This window comes from Hippocampus comes, unplaced genomic scaffold, assembly GCF_001891065.2.
Source record: "Hippocampus comes isolate QL1 unplaced genomic scaffold, H_comes_QL1_v1.1 scaffold122, whole genome shotgun sequence".
Classification (NCBI taxonomy): Eukaryota; Metazoa; Chordata; class Actinopteri; order Syngnathiformes; family Syngnathidae; genus Hippocampus; species Hippocampus comes.
The window spans coordinates 5,393,706-5,412,000 of NW_017842059.1; the positions used below are offsets into that span (position 1 = coordinate 5,393,706).

Genomic DNA, 18,295 nt, shown 5'->3' on the forward strand with positions numbered 1-18,295 from the left:
TATATATGAGCGAGAGAGAGAGAGAGAGCGAGAGAGAGAGAGAGAGAGAGAGAGAAATTACATTAAGTAGGTCTTAATTAAAAGCTAAATTAAGACGGTATGTCTTGAGCCACTTCTTAAAAACATGAACATTGGCACTTCCTGATAGACTTTTTTTGTTTTGTATTTATTAAACCGTTATTTTATTTTTTTACGAAATGCACTAAGGAGTGGCACCCAAATTTCGTTGTATGTAATACAATGACAATAAAGGCGAGTCTGATTCTGATTCTGACTATACAGCTCTTTAAATTCGGATTTTACAATTGCTCAGATCACTTCTTTTTTTCGGTGTATGTATTTATTCATTTATTTATGTTTTTAACCCAACAAAGTGGCGTTATTGGCCCAAAAAATAGGCATACCCTGGATTCTCTTCTCAGGTGTCGCCAAACGTGGTGGTGATATTGGCCAAAACATTAGGTAGACCCCGGATTATTGTCTGTAAGCATCCCCAATGAGGTGGCCATGTTGGCCAAAATATTACGTACATCCCGTATTCGCGCACCAAAGCCTAACCCAGTGGGGCAGCCATATTAAACCTACTGTGTCACTTGCTCAGTTTAAACCCTTCCAACTTAAAACTGTTCAGCATGTACAGCTGTGCATGAGTCAGCAGTTCTGTTTAAAATTTCTGCAGGAATTTTGTAGTTACCATGTTATTGCGATTAATATTTAAGACTCCCAATTTTTTTCAACAGAAGGTACTGTTGACTTGTGTTTTATTTTCATGCGTATGTGTGTGTTTATTTCAAGACTGTCCGCACTTAAAATGTTAATTTCGATTACCCTCCTTGTAAGGTACTCCGTAAGAGCGGTGCTGCAAGTGTTTTAAGCTCCAAGAAGGAAGAAAAAGTATATCTTACCATGCCTGGCTTTGACGATGATGATGAAATCTTGGAAAATGAGGTGCAGTACAACTATTGAGCAATTACCTAATAGACACGTGGAGTTGGCCTACATGGTCACTAAATGATATGATTGTTTTTTTTTTTTAATGTTTATAGTCAAGTCAACCGTCTTCACATCAGCAACTGATGAATCTCCACCTAGATCTGAATGACCTAAAAGGGGGCATACAGTATGAGGTACACAGAACCGTAAGATCCAAAAGTATTTTGGGTTGTGTTATTGTATTACATTTTAGCCTGCCGACGTCCTCTTCTGTAATAACAGGACTTTTTTTTAAATGATCGGGTTGACTTGTTTAATATTGTTTCCCCTTATACACCTTACTCGATGACTGAATCTGTTTCTTGCGCGCGTGTGTGTGTGCGTGTGTGTGTGTGTGTGTGTGTGTGTGTGTGTGTGTGTGTGTGTGTGTGTGTGTGTGTGTGTGTGTGTGTGTGTGTGTGCGTGCTTGTGCATTTACATGCACACACGTGGGTCAGGACAGTGACGCTAGTGCAGCAGCTCGAGCAGAGGAAAGGACTGAACCAGAAATGCAGGACATATCTGGAGGCCAGAGCGCTGAACCACCATCACGACAGGTATATGCAACGTTTTTTTTTTTGTATGCATCATCATTTTGGTGATGACATTTTTAAGAAGTCATCTCAGGTATTGTCAGAGCTATTATTTCATCAATCAAGCAAAGCGACAATATACGCTAAGTGCACAGAGTTAGGGATTATTGATGGAATGAAATTTCTATATGAATCTAAATACACTCTAACCTCTACAGGTTAGCTTAATTTGACCTTCTCAAAACCTTTGAATGTACATACTCTTCAATATTTCAATGCATTTTGCACAATTTGCTGTTCTCTCACAAGTAGCTAAATTTCACAATTCACAACCCCTGTTTGATCCATGAATTGGCCAAGAAATTTCCCCGGTCCTATTAGAGTTGATATTTTAACAGTCTTCACAGTCGTGTTGTTCACATTTTGACATCATGAGACTAAGATGCGACCAGAGACCAGACCAGAGCCACTGCGAGACTTTAAATAGGATATTCTCAGAGGAGACCACTGACCACTGTGTCACAGAGTGGCTTCAGCAGGTGGCAACAGAGATCGAGAGAATGGAAGAGTCACAGAGAGGCATCGAAGTGGATGTCATGGGAGAGAGAAAAAAAAACCTCTTGTGAATTTTGCTTTTTTTTTTTTCCAGTTTCTTGTTAGAAAACAGCAAATTCTGTAAGAAGCACTGTAACACTGAACAGTTGGACATGTGCCTGAAAGAGTTTTGAGACCAAGTCAACTTCAATTTGGTAGTGCATTTTCGGTTCATTCAAAAAAATTCACCCGAAAGCCAATCATCCCTACCCTTTTGGGATTACAGTGTCCAAAAAGTTTATTTTTTATTTTTAAATTTTTTTTAGTTGGTGTGTGTGGGGGGGCGGGGGGGATTTGTTTTACAAAAACCGAGACGATGAAAATTAGAGAGCTCAGTCCCCTTTAATCAGCATCTCAGTATTTAATAAAATAAATAAAATAAAAGGAAGTCAACTTCTACCTCGTGGAAATTTATTTATGGGGGGGTGGGGGAGGATTTGGAACGTATGACCCTCAAAAAGTGAGAGAACACTGGTGGAAGATTTGAAAAAAAAAATTGGGAACATAATTTTTTTTTTAATGATGTCTGGCTTTCATTTTGGACCGTGGTAGGGGATCATTGTCTTAGAAAGTGTACATTTATTGAAAATTAATTGTTTCTGCTTTCTCCAGTTTCTTTTTGCCCCATCTCAAAGTAGGAACCGAAAAATCCCACAATTTTGTTCATGTTCATTAGTTTTCTTTTTTTCCCCACGTTACCTAAACTTCACACTGAAAAGACACTCTTTCCCACGCACTGCAAAGCAAACTTATGAGGCCACCTCCCAATATAAAGTTTATGCCATAGCTGCTCTCAACTAGCAGCATTGGAAATTACCAACATAATGTTGTTGTCTCTGTCATGGCTAATGGATGTAGAAGCTTTTAAAAGAAAATGTGTGTATAATGCAAAAAGTACGTAATTATTGTTATCCAGGAATTTTCAAATTTAGTATTGTACAAAATACTGAGGAAAAGAGTAAAAACACTTTAATTGTTCCTTTATCAAGCTGTCAAATATGTTACTGTATTTACATTACTGAACAGAAAAAAAATACTCTTCGTGATTGAATTGCTGTGCTTGCTTCATTTCTGACGACCTTACTTAGAGAAGAAGTACCTCTGGGTATAAAGAGGTGAATTCAGTTTGTAATTTGTCATTCTTCTTCTTCTTCTTCTCCTTTCGGCACGTCCCTATTCAGGGGTCGCCACAGCGAGTCAGTAATTTCCATCCGCCCCTGTAAACCGTCCTACCAACTCGCATGGTCGTCTTGGCAAAAGTTTTACGCCGGATGCCATTCCTGACGCAACCCTCCCCATTTCTCCGGGCTTGGGACCGGCACTGGGGAACAGTGCACCCCCAGGGGAGGGCACTGCCCCCCAGCGGCTGGGTTAGTTTGTAATTTGTCATTAGCGTTCCAAAATTTAAAGCCTCAAGAGCTTGCTGAAAATCAAGTGCTTCATGATACTGGGCGGTGTGTTCGATAACGGGTGATAAAATACATTTATTGAGCCAAGTTGATCACAGGATGAACTTGTTTTGATTTAGAAATGTTTAAACTCATATGCATTTTTTACGAATCACACCTGGACTAGTTTTATTGTCAGAAAACTCCACTGCTTGCCTTGCTGGCCAGCTTTTGTCAGCACTCATCGCATCAGTAACTACCACCTGTTGTCTCTTGTATTTAGTTCTGGTAAAATTGTTATTGTCTCTATGAGGGAAGTGTTGACATGTTCAAAACCTTTTCACCAATCTGTAATTGAATCATATTTTCATCTTGTGTATCTTTTTTTCATCTTTCTGTCTTTCAATCTTTTGTAACATTTGCACCATGACCCAGGATGTGTTTGAGTAGCTTTTGTGCTGCTGGGACCTATCCTATGGGCATGGCTGCCACTGTGCCTTCCTCTTTGTCCTGCTCTCCACCTACTGTCACTGTTACTGTTTTGCCATCTAAATTCCAACAGTATTGTCATCCTCGTGTTTGTTTTATTCACCTTAATTTAACTCAACTGAACTCAGCTTTATTTATTGAGTACTTTAAAACAACCACCGCTGTATAGAAAGCGCTGTACATGGAGCAAATATCAGATATACAACAATAAACAGTAGCGCAAACAATAAAGATAAAAATCAAGTCCGAGTCATGCTGAGTCAAAAGCCAAAGAATAGAAATGAGTTTATATATATATATATTGTGTGTGTATATATGTATATATATATATATATATATATCACACGCACACAGAGTTCTACTTGCTATGACAAATGAGTGTGCCCGCAATTTTACGGCAAATACTTAACCTTCATTGGTCATGCCTGCTGCCTCTGATTAGTTGATTTTTTTCCAGCGTGGTGAGTTCTTTAAACTCATATTGCTTAGATTTTAGAGCTACAAGATGGGGTTTGAGAAGTTTTTTTCACACCATTTTGTAATGTCCAACAGTTAAAACAAATAAGTCACTTTTTTTTTATTGCAAACTTGCAAAGTTTTGATTTATTTATTTATATTTTTTAATAGCTGTGGCTTATTTAACAATGTGCTCAGTAGGCCAAACTTATATACATTTTGGTTTCCGCTTACACAATTATTTGACATTTTTTTTAAATCACATGCATGTGTCTTTATTTAATATGTTCTGTATTTTCCATGTGTACTTAGGATCATCTAATATGTCTTTCAAAACACCATCTGTCAGTCCTGCATGTATTTGTCAAGATTGTCACCACCACTATCTTTGCATGCGTGTTCAAATGATCTGACTTGTCTTTGTCTGCCTGCTTCCCTCACCACCCCTTCCTACTTTTCTCTTCCTCGTATCTGTTTGGAATGGATGGACTGTTTACCCAAGGACTCTTTGAGAGGCCGCCGTTTATCCCCTCTGGCAGTTCGAAACCCTCTCAGTGAGACTGTGGTCGAAGGTGGAAAGCCTATTGAGGAGTGCGAGGACAAAGAAGAAGCCCAAGATAAAGATGAGGAAGCGGATGAGAAAAGTGGAGACAAAAAAGGGGATGATGGTGATGTTCACAACGAGCAAGGGGGAGGTCACGGGACTCTGGAAAATGAGCATAAAGAATCCAGTCATGATGAGAGTGACAAGAAAGGCAAAGGGGACGGTGGCGGTTTTGACTTTTCACTAGACCAGGACAATTTGGACAATATATGTGACAAAGATGGCAGACCTGAGAGAGTCCATCATGAGGATATCTTGGACAAGGAAAAGATGGAGTTTGCAGAGGTGATGAAAGGAGATGTGCAGGAGAAAGAGGAAGGCAATAATCTTGTCAAGGTTTCCCCAAATAATGACAGAGATGTGAAGAAGACTCACTATGAGAGAGTTGTGCATAAGAGTACTGCAGATGATTCTGGTGGACAAGATGGAGAAGGGGAAGAGGATGGTGACAGTCATGGAGATTTGGAGCGATGCTCTTTGAGCCAGAGGAAACTGACAGACGACGAAGACGAGGTGTTGGAGAGTTGTGTAGCCAGTGATGATGGAGAAACACATGGGAAGAGAAAAGAGTTGAAAGGCGAATCAGATTCCCAAAAGGCTCAATCAACATCTTTGAATGAGGAGGCCATGGAGATTTTGGAGATGGCAACAACTCAATCTGACCAGTGCAGCAAGAAGGCAAAACACGGTGTCCTTCCAGTCTGTGACCAAAAGAGGAAACCTGGCAAGATGGAGAATGTGAATAATAAATCCCCCCTTCCTGCAGAGGTAGGGTTTGCTGTTAAATCTCTGTGTGCTGTGTGCTCATATGACTTGTTGCTAGCTTAACCTTCCAGATACTTATCAGCTGTAAGCATGCGGTGCCAGTTTCCAAAAATGCAACTCCAGTCTTTCGGAGCACAGGCAGATATAAATTACAGTGCAGGCTGTTCATATTTTAGTTTTTTTTTTTTTTTTTTTGTGAATCATGTGTGATGTACAGTATCAGTCAGAGTCGGGATCCCAAATCCTTTGTCATTAAAGCTGGCCTACTTCTCAGCATGCATGCTCACTTTGTTTTGACCACACGTGTTGGTTTACACAACGGAAGCATCGGATTTGCAGCATAAATGCTTGGTCGTGTTATAGCTTCTCTAGACAATGCTTTTGTGAATATGTGCATTTGATAAAAGTGGCAAATCCATGTGTCCATGTCTACAATGGCTAAGTGGTTTCTTGTTAATTAGGTGATTTTGTGTGTGTGTGTGTGTGTGTGTGTGTGTGCGTGCGCGTGCGTGCGTGCGTGCGTGTGTGCGTGTGTGTGGTTAATTGCAGCATTCTGATGCCAGCGATGACATTAAACCTGGGTCATCCTCCATAAACATGAAGGTATTGTGATTATGCAGCGTGACTTCCATTTATCCATCACTCAGTTGAATGTTTATCACGTGATTTTTTTTCTCTGACCAAGTTACAGTATATCACTCCCCCACACTTTTTTTTAACGGTTCACCTTTGACAGAGGTTTGTGTTGCAATTGAGGGACATTGCACTTGGTCGTTATAACATTGCTAAAGGAAAAATTGCTCAGTGTGAAACCTACGCAACGAGCTCCTATTTGAATTATTCGATAAACTGTTTTTTTCTTATTTGTCTCACAAAGATGTCGGAAAAGGTTTTGGACCTTAATGATCTGTCTGGCTCTGTGAGTCCATTGGAGGATAATGATGAAGATATGGAAGCTGAAATGGATAAGTGTATCAAAGGCAAGACTGCCAAGAGGTTAGTTGCTTCCATGCTGTTTATGGTAAACTGATGTTATACCATATCTACATATTACTCTCTAGACACCAGCTACCTTGTTGTGTTTCCACTCTGCCACTCATACTTCCTGCACATTTATACCAGACAGAAGAAAGTCATGGACTACACCAATCTTTAAAACTGATGAATGAATGAAAATCACATTTTGTGGTCTCAGAATAGCTACTATTCAAATTAATGAATACTGTGATTTATTTTCAGAAATTAACTTTAGAAATGCACTTTCTCCACAGGCAGGCTGCAGACGAAAACAAACCTACATCTCCAAAAGTCGACATACTGGTGCTCCACCAATCAAGTGTTCAGAATCAACAAACAGAAGCTGGTCTCAGCTCAGCTATGAATCTGCACAGGCCTGAAACATCGAGACGCCGACTGTGCCGAACTTCCAGCACCCAAATCAACGAAGGAGAAACTGCCGTACGGAGTTCTGCAAGCCCATTAGAAGAAGGCTCAAACTTTGGAATCAGGAAAAGTGAGAAGAAAGAAGAGAGGGAGGAAGAAAATGAGTGGAGGAAGACTGAAAACGAAAAGAGTGTAAATGAGAGTAGCGGGGAGCAAGACAGGAAAAGTGGGGATGCCATTTGGGGAGTGGAGAAGAGCAAAAAGCAAATAATGGGGGAGAAGAAAAATAGATCGTTTGATCTTCAGGAGACAATGAGCAGAGAGGAAGAAGAAGAGAAGGAACGTTTGAAAAGGGAGAAGGAGAAGAGAATCTCTCTCTTCATGGAGGACTTAAAGAGAGAGGAGGAGTCAGAGAAGAACCGATTAATGCAGGAGAAGGAGCGAAGAAAGTGTCTCCTCCAAGCGGAGCTGAGAGACCACGAACAGGAGGAAGAAAAGCTTACAGAAGAGAGCAAAGATAAACTGAGGTACTGTAGTTGTAATTATGATCTACAAGCAGAGAGAGGTCTAGACTTTCACAACTTTTGTTTTTTAACATCCTCTCTAAATTAAACTGAAATTTTGTGTGGGAAAGCTTATACAAAAAGGATGAAGAAATTCAACACACCTTCCCCATTACCGTTTTTTTCTGCTGAGGTTCTTTCATATTTCGGTACGATATCCAGGATGGTACAGTTTGGTATTTTCCAGAGTGTCAAAAATGTAGTAATTGTGATATTGAACAGTGTCATCTACATTTATCACTACTCACAGTTTTAAAACATAAAAAAATTGGGGTTATTGTTTATCAAAAACTAATTTTGAGTGCTATTCAAACCAAGATGTGTAAGGTCATTGCAATATGTAATTTACATGTTGTTATCAAATGACATTTTCTGTTGAAAAAAAACTTTAAGCTCTGTTTTTCGTACTTAATTTGTTTATCTGCCTTGTCAGGGCTCTGAAACAGCATCTTTTGTCCAAGAGGCAAGAAGAGGAGGCAAGGTTGAACGCGGAGTCTGACAAGATCCTGGAAGCACTGAAAGAATCTGCTTTGAAGGAGAGAGATAAGCAGCTTCATGAGCTCAGGTCAGAGTCACTCAGGTGCATGGGAGCAGTTGCTTCATGCAGTTATTTTCAAAATGGGAAAACACAAATTCGTCTCTCGTAAAACAAACAAACAAAAACATCTTGAAAATATTTTTTAAAATCTGTGAATAGGGGAATTTATGGGCGCCACGATACAGGTATGTGTTAGGTGTTTCATGTTGATCGGTAAGCTGTCACAGAAGTAGTCAGCCCTCTCAATATCTGTTTTCATTATCAATATTTTGTGTTCAGCGTTCCCCTACTCCCTGTGTGCTGCAAATAGGGTGGAGCAGCAGATCAAGTATGATGTACACCTGCTGAGTATCACGGCTTATCCGTGGTGTTTCTACAATGACTGGACATCTGGACTACCCAGTGATTGTATCAGCGGTGACTAGAAGTTGGCCAATGAGAGTGCAGTCAGATTTCGGGGAGGTGGGACTTCAGCAGAAGGGCAAGCCACAGTGCAGAAAGAGAATACACTCCAACTGCAGTTAGGAAGTCCTGGGTGATTCTAAATTCTACCTGGAAGCTTCTTGGTGGTTTTTAAAGGTGGACATTTCCCAGGAAAATCACCCTACAGATGAATAAAGCTTCTTTTTTTTTTGTGTGTGTTTGGTTGTTTTTTTTTTTTTTTTAAAGCTGAGAAGCTTCATAGGCCACAGATAAAGTCCCGTGTTTAATTTGCCTCAGTTCAACTTAATGTGCCATATTTTCCGCAGTATAAGGTGCTACGGGGAATAAGGCGCACTTTCAATGAATGGCCTATTTTAAAACTGTTTTCAAATATGGGACACACCACATTATAAGGCGCATAGAATAGAAGCTACTATAGTGGCTGCGGTTGCCTTATGAATCCACTAGATAGAGCGACGCTAAAGGAATACAATGCAATTCAAAACAGCTTTATTTATATCGAGCTTTCACAACCGCTGCAACTGTAACAAGGTGCTGTACAGAATAATTAAAATACTATGTCCAAGAAATCTGAATATTGATCCATATATAAGACACATCAGATTTTAAGACGCACTGTCGACTTTTGAGAAAATGTAATGCTTTTAGGCCTAATAGTGCTGAAAATACGGTAGGTCAAATAGCTTAATCATTATTCTGATAAGTTAGTATTCATAAAAGTGTTTTGAGGCAAATCTATGAACAAGACTGAACGGTCACATGAAAGTAATGTACTTAGACTATTTTATACACTATATATAATTCTTTTTTTTTTTTTGTTCAGGGAAGAGAGTGAAGCCATGCTGAAAGATTTGCGGATCACACTTGAAGAAGAAAAGGCAGCAGAGCGTGACAAGTTGGAGACTCAGAATAAGGTGGACATTGAGCATCTGAAGGCTGAGTCAGAAGGAAAGGTGCAAGCAGAGAAAAAGAAACTTCAAGAAGAGAAACTAAACTCTTTTAAAAAGGAGGTGGTTGAGTTTTGTTCTGAAAAAACAGCAATAAGCATGTAAACTCTCTATGACATCTTTATAATTTTGTTGCTGTCTGTTTTTATTTGTGTGCTAAAAGGTCAGTGGCACAGAGAGGAGGAGGGAGCTGATTGGTCCACGTCCTGAACAGCAGCTAGCAGAGTACCACAGAGAGGTACTTTATTGAAAGCCAGTTCACTGTCATAAAGCTTTCAATAGACATTTACTTTTCCCATGCAGCTGTCAGATTTGCTGCTGGAAGTGCGGGAAGAAGTGCAGCGTGACCATGAGAAGAAGCTGGAACAGCTGAGGGAGGAGCACAGGAGAGAGCTTAACAACATCAGAGATAAACAACTGGAGGAGGTTAGAAGAATATATCTGCTCGCTTGTTGTGTTGAGAAAGACGTCTATCGAAAGCCACCTATAATTTTGGCAAGCCTGCGTTCAGATAATTAGATGGAGAAGCAACACTCCTCCGAACAGACCCATAAGCAATAAATATTGTGTATTATTTCGTGTCAATAGGCTTTTTGATTCATATTTGTTGTCATTGATTTATGCCTGTTGAGTTTTTATATTAATAGTGACAATACATACTTTATTTTAATATCCAGACTTAGGTCTTAGGGAGTAAGTACATTTGTTATCGCGGGGCCAAGAATCAAGCCGTAAATCCAAATGCATAAAAACAAAGGCAAGTATCTGACACCATTACCTTTGAAAACTGCTGAGTATTGTCTACATTAATAATTTAAACAGGAAACTACAGCAAACTATGATCCTAAAACACTTATAATTTCTAACTTGTCTGACAATATTACCCTAAAAAATAAATGGCTTACAGATGACTGGAATTAAAAAAAAAAAAAAAATGGGCATACTATAACATGAAGTGAAGTTTTTCCATAATGTCCACTAACAGCCCAGGCTTAGTTTAGCTTCCCCCCGACATACAAAGCATGTCTCTGTCAAGTATCATATCATTTTACAGTCCTTCCTTGGACAAATTACTGTACTATGTTCCTATTTAGACAGGGCTTAGATGCCATCTTGAGACATCTCGGGGCAGCACACAATGTGCTTAAGTGACGGGAGGAGACGAAAGCACGATCATTTCCAGTTAAAAATGAGATCCCATGGACTTAAATTGAGGATTTATCATAATTTTGGCATTCACTTTATTGGACGTAAAAGATGAACTTTGTGTTGCTTTTAACTTTCGAATTTGAATATTTATGTTTATTTGTGACAGGAAAGTGTCCAGAGGGACCGCTTGCTTTCTACTCTGCAGGTTGACAGAGAGCATCTTCAGGCCTCGCACGCTCTTCAGCTAGAAAGACTCCACAAGCAACTTGACAGTGAAATAGAGAAGGCACAGCTGACACATTCACATAGGGTAAGATCATACAGACTCATGCAACGTGCGTCATGTGGTTGAGGAAAAATGTTGAACTTTTAATAAGGAGAAAGACTGATGAAGGAAATCAGAGACAGCTTTTTCTTCTCCACGCAGCTGTTGATCGTTGAAATCAAGCAAGCACTTTATGATTTTTTTTTTTAATGTTTGTAAAACTGAAAATCAAAAAAAATACAAAAGTAAGTTCTTCATGTCTTTAAAGGAAAACAAACAAGTAATGTCGCACTGCTTTCACTCAATGCGTGTGTGCTTGAATTTTAAGGCGCACCTTCAATGAATAACATAATTTAAAACTGTTTTCATAAACAGGGCGCACTACATTATAAGGCGCATAGAATAGAAGCTTCAATAGTGGCTGCGGTTGCGCTATGCATCCATTGGATGGTGGTACGCCAAAGGGAATACAATACAATACAATACAGCTATATTTTTATAGCACCTTCACAACCACTGCAGCTGTAACAATAAGAACTGGCCACAAACACGGATATGAAACATACAGTGTTCCCTCACTTCTCGCGATCAGAGAGTTAACCACGTGACGAGACACAAGGGAAGGTGCTGGGCGGGGCTGCGAAGATGCGTAGCCAATCAGCTCATGGGATACATCCACTCGTGCTGTCATTGGTCGACGTCGCGCCGGGAACCAATCATGCATACAGCCATGTACAAACCCTCTGAGCCATTCAGCATTTTTTTCTGAATACAGAACTTTGGAAAAAAATTAACACGATGTAGTGAAGCCACGATAAATGAAGTGCCATGTAGCAAGAGATCACTATAAATACAAATGGTATTACAAAACAATCAATGAAACACAAAAGTTATGAAGACACTTGATTCAACAAAAAGGCACACAAACCTCGTGGGCTTACCTATATCCTTAGAAGTCTTGGTTGGCTCCTTTCTTCGGTTAGTCAATAGTTTACTATGCTTTTGGTAGTATCTTCGTTTCATAATGGCTGCGCAGAGCTCACAAAGTAGTTGTCTATTTGAGTGTGTGTTGGGGAATGCACAAGTCAATTAGTGTTGGGCAGAACCCTTTGAGGTTACAATTGGTTCCTGCTCATAATCACCAGTAGATGGCATAGGAACACTAACGGGGAAACAAATCAATGGGGAATATTAAGAGACTATATTTAAGGATTGTAGGACGCACTGTTGGCTTTTGGGAAAATTTAATGCTTTTAGGTGTGCCTTTACAGTGCGGAAAATACGGTACCTTGGTACAACTGTCGTGGTGCGTCGACAAATTGTCATGTTCCCCTTACATTTCACTGGGCATTTGCAAAGGATATACACAGCAACCTTCTGGTCTCGACTATCTCCTTTCTTACAAAATCTAAAGTGTTCCTATACAAGCGAACACATTTTGTCATCATGTCTATACTGTACACTTTCTCGCCGCCATGATTAATGCGCATCTATGTTGCGTACTTGACATAACTCTCCGCCGTTGACTGGAAATGAAAATTTGGTTGTACAACATACTTTTACACAACGAGTGAAAGGTGCATAAACATTGATTTTTCTTTCTCTGACTTTATCTTGCTTTTAGTATGCTGTAAAAAAAAAAAAACAAAAAACAAAAAGGAAATAAACGATGTTCAATTCCTTAAATGTTTTTATTCTTTCTGCAGGAGGCAGAACTGAAGGATCTGATCAGTCAGTTGGAGCTGAGAGCCAAAGAGCTGAAGAGAGAGGAGGAAATGCTATACAGCAAGGTACAAATTGTTCAGAACTCACCAGAATAAAACTCAAGCTACTGTACGAGGACTAATAATGTCCCTTCTTAAGACTGCAGATCTGAAGAGGAAGAGGAAGGTGCTTGGGGAAGAAGAGGAGGATCTCGACAAACGGACAGGGGTAAGGGTGTGTTATGCAGACGGACGACGTGAACTACATATGGGTAAAGGTTGTATTTGCATGTATCCAGGCCTTACACAAAATGACCCTCGAGAGAGACCAGCTAAAGCTGGAGCTGGAGAGGAGAAGGGAGGAGCAAGCTCAAGCTCAAGAACTCCTGTACGTGGTGCGGGAGGAGAGAAATGAGGCCCGGCTGGGCGAGGCGAGGTTGAGGGAGGAGAGAGACAAAGTCCGGGAGGAAAGCATGAAGGCGAAGGAGGACAAGGAGCGACTGGAGAGCAAGGTGGCTCTGCTGGAGGAACGATGCAACCGGCTCAGTCGCAGGGTCAGGTATGAAATGTTCACAGATGTAGCCATGATATTGAACATGAAGTTGTTATCACATTGCAAGCTGGATTTTAAGAACATAATCGATTTCCTCTGAATTGTACTTCATTCCTGTTAGCGAGTTAGAAATACGCAATGGAGGGATTGGCTCCAGACAAAAGGACAAAAATAAGGTGAAGTTGCCCTCTAGTGGCCAAAGAGACTCATCGCTGCATGTAGATGACCTGGAGGAACCGCTTCCCTGTAATGCACCTGACAGTCAAAGCGACATCCTTGAGTAAGTACAGTACAGCCTTTGTTACTTGAATGTACTGATTTACGCTGACCTCCAAAGGTGATGGCACAATGAGGCCAAATCCTTTTTTTTTTCAGTAGGACAAAAAAATGGATTTTGACATCAACAGAGGATCACCGATTTGAAACCACCTATTATTCACTTCTATTTTAAGCCTAGTCTAAGTCAAGTACCGCATGTAAATATATGTATATTGTTGCTCTCCTGAGAATGTGGTAGTTGGTTGAAAATACAATGTTTGAATTTGCATGTAGTGCAGATGTAAAATTTCTTGTCTCATAATCATTCATTTTGATGCCAAAGGTTACCAGTGTCCCAAAAAAAAAAAAAAAAGAAGGAATCGGCCTCATCATTCCAATATTTTTGGAGGCCTGTCGAAAAAGAAGAAAAATCTTTTTTTTCATTACAGTTCTTGCGTCCATATATATATATATATATATATTTTTTTTACGTGACTAAAAGTCGACAGCTTGCTGCCATTGAAAATATGACTCTGCACCCATCTATTCAGATTTGGCGGATTGAACTCCTCACATTGTACATCCATCGAAAAGACCAAACTCTTCCTGGAGAAGGAGAGCAGCCGACTAATGCAGAAACAGACCCTGCACGTGGCCCACAGCAACTCCACTCAGCAATCCAACCTAGAAGCAAAGGTAACTCAGCAGATAGTAAGAAGTGATCCATATTCTTGTTGCGTATTCAAAGAAACTGTTGCATTTTCATTCTATTGTCAGGAGGCAAGACGTTTGTATGTGAGCCAGCAGATGGTTACTAGTGGGAATGCTCTCAATCGCAGGAAAGAACAACTTAAGCAGCTTGAAGGTTCCATAGCTGAGGAGGTTAGCATTGTGCATCATATCTCATACAGTCATGGGAGGGCCCCCGGCAGCAAAGGCCTTTATGCGGAAGCATATCTAAAAGCTTCTTTATACTTCCTAGCCAATGGCTAATATTGGCTAGGAAACCACAGGTTTGAGTTTTCTCTGCATTGTTATGGCCAATTCCAGTTTTACTTTGCACAACAACAAGGAACAAGCGACAACACTGCAGACTGTGGAATATTGCCTGCTAAAACAATGGGCCCAGATGACCAGTGGATGTGGTTAACTGTCTTGCAAAATCGATCAGTGTATGGTAGGGGATCCTGTTGGTTATGCAGTGTCTGTCACCTTGAACTCATACAGGTATACAGCTGATAAGCTTTTCAAAAGAGTGTACTTGGCAAAGCGCTTTGAACAATATATGGTGTCGGTAAAAGTGTGCTTCATTTACCCACCATCCATCCATCCATTTTCTGATCCGCTTATCCTCACAAGGGTCGCGGTGTGCTGGAGCCTTTCCCAGCTGTCTTCGGGCAGTAAGCGGGGGACACTGAATTGGTTGCCAGCCAATCGCAGGGCACACATAGACGAACAACCATCCGCGCTCACGCACGCCGAGGAACAATTTGGAGTGTTCCATTAACCTACCACGCATGTTTTTGCAATGTGGGAGTACTCGGAGAAAACCCATGCAGGCATGGGTGCAGGCATGGGGAGAACATGCAAACTCCAGCCAGGAAGGCCGTAGCTGGAATCAAACCCTGCACCTCTGCACTGTGAGGCTGACACGCTAACCAGTCGACCACCGGGCCACCCGCTTCATCTATCACTTCCTATCAGTTCCATTATTTTGGACTATTTCTGATGTGTTTTACAGCAGAAGTACAATTAATAATCCATTTGAATGGATTCAGTGAGTTAATGGTTAACGAAGAGCAATTGCGGATTTGAGATACGAGCCCCTGAGCACCAGATATGACAACAATTACTATCTGGCCGATCACTCACTCAATAGCAAGCAACTGGTGGGTGCAGAGAAAGGCCCAGTCATTGATGTGACGTCACATCCGTTCCTTGCATTAAATTGCAGGCTCGCTGTGTTGGTGGCTGCAAGGCTAGAGACAAAGATGGGGATGACAGATATTTGTCAAATTCTACAATATTGCTCCATTTCCCTATCAATACCTCGAAAAGGGCTCCTTTCAGGATTCAAAAGTTCCATGTAATAAAAATTGACACCAGTGTTACTTGTGTGAAACTGCCTGATGTCGTGAGAGTACAAATGGTAAAAACAAGTGGCAAACATTGGACTTTTAGCCCTTTCATGCATCCTGTAACCTGATGACATGATAAGCTGTCCACTGTAGCAACCGCTGTCCCTGAAAGGGTTAAAGGGCTGTCAACAGTTGATTTAATCGGCTGGGCCCTGTAATTCTGATCCAAGGTACTGCAGTGATTCCTTACTGTGTGTTGAGCACTCGTTTTTAATTTGCACATTGCTCTTGCTATAATACTTTCACTTTCTTGATTCCCTTTGCAGTCATTCCTTCAAGATGCGTCGCTGTTTGCTGGAGACAGGAAGGTCACATTTGATGTGACAGATTCAGACTTAAGCACCACTGTTGACGCCCCTGATGAGCCAGGTGACAAACAATGGTCTTTTGCCCAAGGGGAAACTAAAAATATTTTGAATACATTTTTTCCTTCCTCATCTCATCTGTTATCCTCTCACTTATTAGGAGGCGGTGTGATGTTCTCAGGCCAGCTCGACTCCGTTTTAGGTGCTCTAGGATCATTAACCCAGAAGCAGGGCAACGCATCCTCTGCAACAAGATCTTCAACCACTCTAGGCCAACCTATCCCACTTTGGAAGTCGTCAACCCAAGGCGGACCCGGATTGACCCCCTATCCGGACAGCTCCATCATGAGTGGCCTGAGAACTGCTGATGATGCCACACTCCGCAGATGGAGAGAGATCTTTCCTGGTATACACAGTAGAGCCATTCTTCATCACTTGTTCGATGTGAGCAGTGATCGTTGTTGTTCAGCCTAAACTGTCGGGTATTGGTGGTGTTGTTGTTGTTGTTCCCCAGAAGCAGCTGCACTCAACTCCAGCACCCCAAGGAAATTCACCTCACCTCCATCCTATACTCCTGCGAGGTAAACAAATATTTGCCTTTGTAGTCTAAATTGGAATCGCTCAAAGAGCGAAATGACTTAAAAAGCGTGTCAAGTGTAATACCTGCAATACTCTTGACCGCCTCAAGGGGCACTATATCTGGTTTTGGATTAGTGATCATCTCTCTCTCTCTCTCTCTCTCTCTCTCTCTCTCTCTCTCTCTCTCGCTCTCTACATATATTAGTGCTGTCAAATGATTAAAATGTTTAATCGTGATTAAAAACGCAACTGTCATAATTAACCCATAATTAATCGTGATTACTCACATTTTTTTTATCGTTTCCTAATTTCCTTTTATATTTTTTGTCCTATTTTTTCCCGTTTTAATGCTCTCATCAACATGGAATCATGGATCAGTTTTCTATGTGCAAAATGCAAATATTTACTGAAACAACAATTTCGATTTTCAATTTTACATGAACATTTTTCACTTGGAGCAGTTATTCACACATAATCTCTCACACAATATGACTGTCCATCAACAACAGTGAAAAAAATATTTTGTCACACAACAGCTCCTTCAACAGCTCTTTTTAGGGAATCAAAACAGAGCAATATAAAATTATAAAGTGCACATCTAAGGTAAACTAGTACTCAGCCTATAGTGGATTTAAGCTATGGTTGTATACTTTGTTTTTTTAAGTTTGCTTTGAACACAGCAGTCAGGCTATGTTGATTCTGTTGGTCCTTCTTGCGCAGAAGTCTCTCTATGGTTTTGTGTAGACATCATTTTGGACGACTACAGTTGGTTCGAGGCACAACACTGGAGATGTTTTATTTTCAGTGTGGTCGCACCACTGCACCGCCCTCGACGTGCCTCAGTGCACCGTCGCTGTCAGACGAACACAGAGAAGCTCCACCCCCTTTATTTATATGGACACGGAACACGGTAACCTTCCACACAAAATAGTTCCAAAGAAGTAAGAATCTCGTCAGTGGCATACATCGTACTCAACAGGCTATCTGCTCTTTATTCACCAGAGGCTCATCAACCTACCGTATTTTCACGACTATAAGGCGCCATTAAAAATCTTAAATTTTCTCCAAAATGGACAGGATGCCTTATAATGTGGACCGTTTAGTGTATGCGCCGAGTTCCAAAGCCTGACTGAGAGCACTTTTGGCACGCTGTTTATACAGAGAAAAGGCGGGCGTGAGTGACGACAGGTAGGCGGAAGTCCGCCAATGAGTGAAGACGGGTGGGCGTGTAAGAGGACGCTAAAGGCACGTCCCTAGCAGGCAGGGATGTGTCCAAGGACCGGCAACCCGAGGCCAAGGCCAAGGCCAAGGACTTGCCTCCGAGGCCAAGGCCAAGGCCAAGGACTTGGAAAATTTTCTGAGGCAAGGCCAAGGCCAAGGACTTGAAAAGTTTTCCGAGGCCAAAGACAAGGACCAAGGACTTGCTTCCGAGGCCAAGGCCAAGGACCAAGGACTGAGTTTGAAATTGAGGCCTAGCCGAGGACATGTATAAAACAATGCTATCATACCACTTGGCAGGTGTTCATGATTTGCAACACCCCTCCATCATAACCCTTTGCACTCCCTAACGCTTGAATGAAGTGATTTTATTCAAAGAGTAGAACAGTCAGGGTACGTGTTATTTATACTGAGAAAAAGAAATAAAATCATATGATATACATTTATGAAT

General features: G+C 41.0%; 1 protein-coding gene across 7 annotated transcripts in view; it reads left to right on the forward strand.

Moving 5' to 3' along the window:
• Positions 1 to 18,295, forward strand: part of LOC109510841 (centrosomal protein of 164 kDa-like) — a 33,152-nt gene that overhangs the window by 5,537 nt on the left and 9,320 nt on the right. The window contains exons 6-27 of one of the 7 annotated variants that reach the window (XM_019861482.1): positions 841 to 948; positions 1,047 to 1,127; positions 1,431 to 1,529; positions 4,935 to 5,459; positions 5,493 to 5,804; positions 6,351 to 6,404; positions 6,679 to 6,797; positions 7,073 to 7,711; positions 8,181 to 8,312; positions 9,553 to 9,739; positions 9,840 to 9,914; positions 9,959 to 10,102; positions 10,992 to 11,135; positions 12,797 to 12,880; positions 12,954 to 13,022; positions 13,093 to 13,352; positions 13,468 to 13,626; positions 14,156 to 14,300; positions 14,382 to 14,486; positions 16,009 to 16,111; positions 16,208 to 16,453; positions 16,562 to 16,628. In XM_019861482.1, the coding sequence (XP_019717041.1) occupies positions 841 to 948; positions 1,047 to 1,127; positions 1,431 to 1,529; positions 4,935 to 5,459; positions 5,493 to 5,804; positions 6,351 to 6,404; positions 6,679 to 6,797; positions 7,073 to 7,711; positions 8,181 to 8,312; positions 9,553 to 9,739; positions 9,840 to 9,914; positions 9,959 to 10,102; positions 10,992 to 11,135; positions 12,797 to 12,880; positions 12,954 to 13,022; positions 13,093 to 13,352; positions 13,468 to 13,626; positions 14,156 to 14,300; positions 14,382 to 14,486; positions 16,009 to 16,111; positions 16,208 to 16,453; positions 16,562 to 16,628 (3,857 nt within the window). Of the gene's footprint in view, positions 1 to 840; positions 949 to 1,046; positions 1,128 to 1,430; positions 1,530 to 4,934; positions 5,805 to 6,350; positions 6,405 to 6,678; positions 6,798 to 7,072; positions 7,712 to 8,180; positions 8,313 to 9,552; positions 9,740 to 9,839; positions 9,915 to 9,958; positions 10,103 to 10,991; positions 11,136 to 12,796; positions 12,881 to 12,953; positions 13,023 to 13,092; positions 13,353 to 13,467; positions 13,627 to 14,155; positions 14,301 to 14,381; positions 14,487 to 16,008; positions 16,112 to 16,207; positions 16,454 to 16,561; positions 16,629 to 18,295 lie in introns of all 7 variants that reach the window. The other 6 variants (XM_019861480.1, XM_019861479.1, XM_019861478.1 and 3 more) reach the window with 6 other exon arrangements.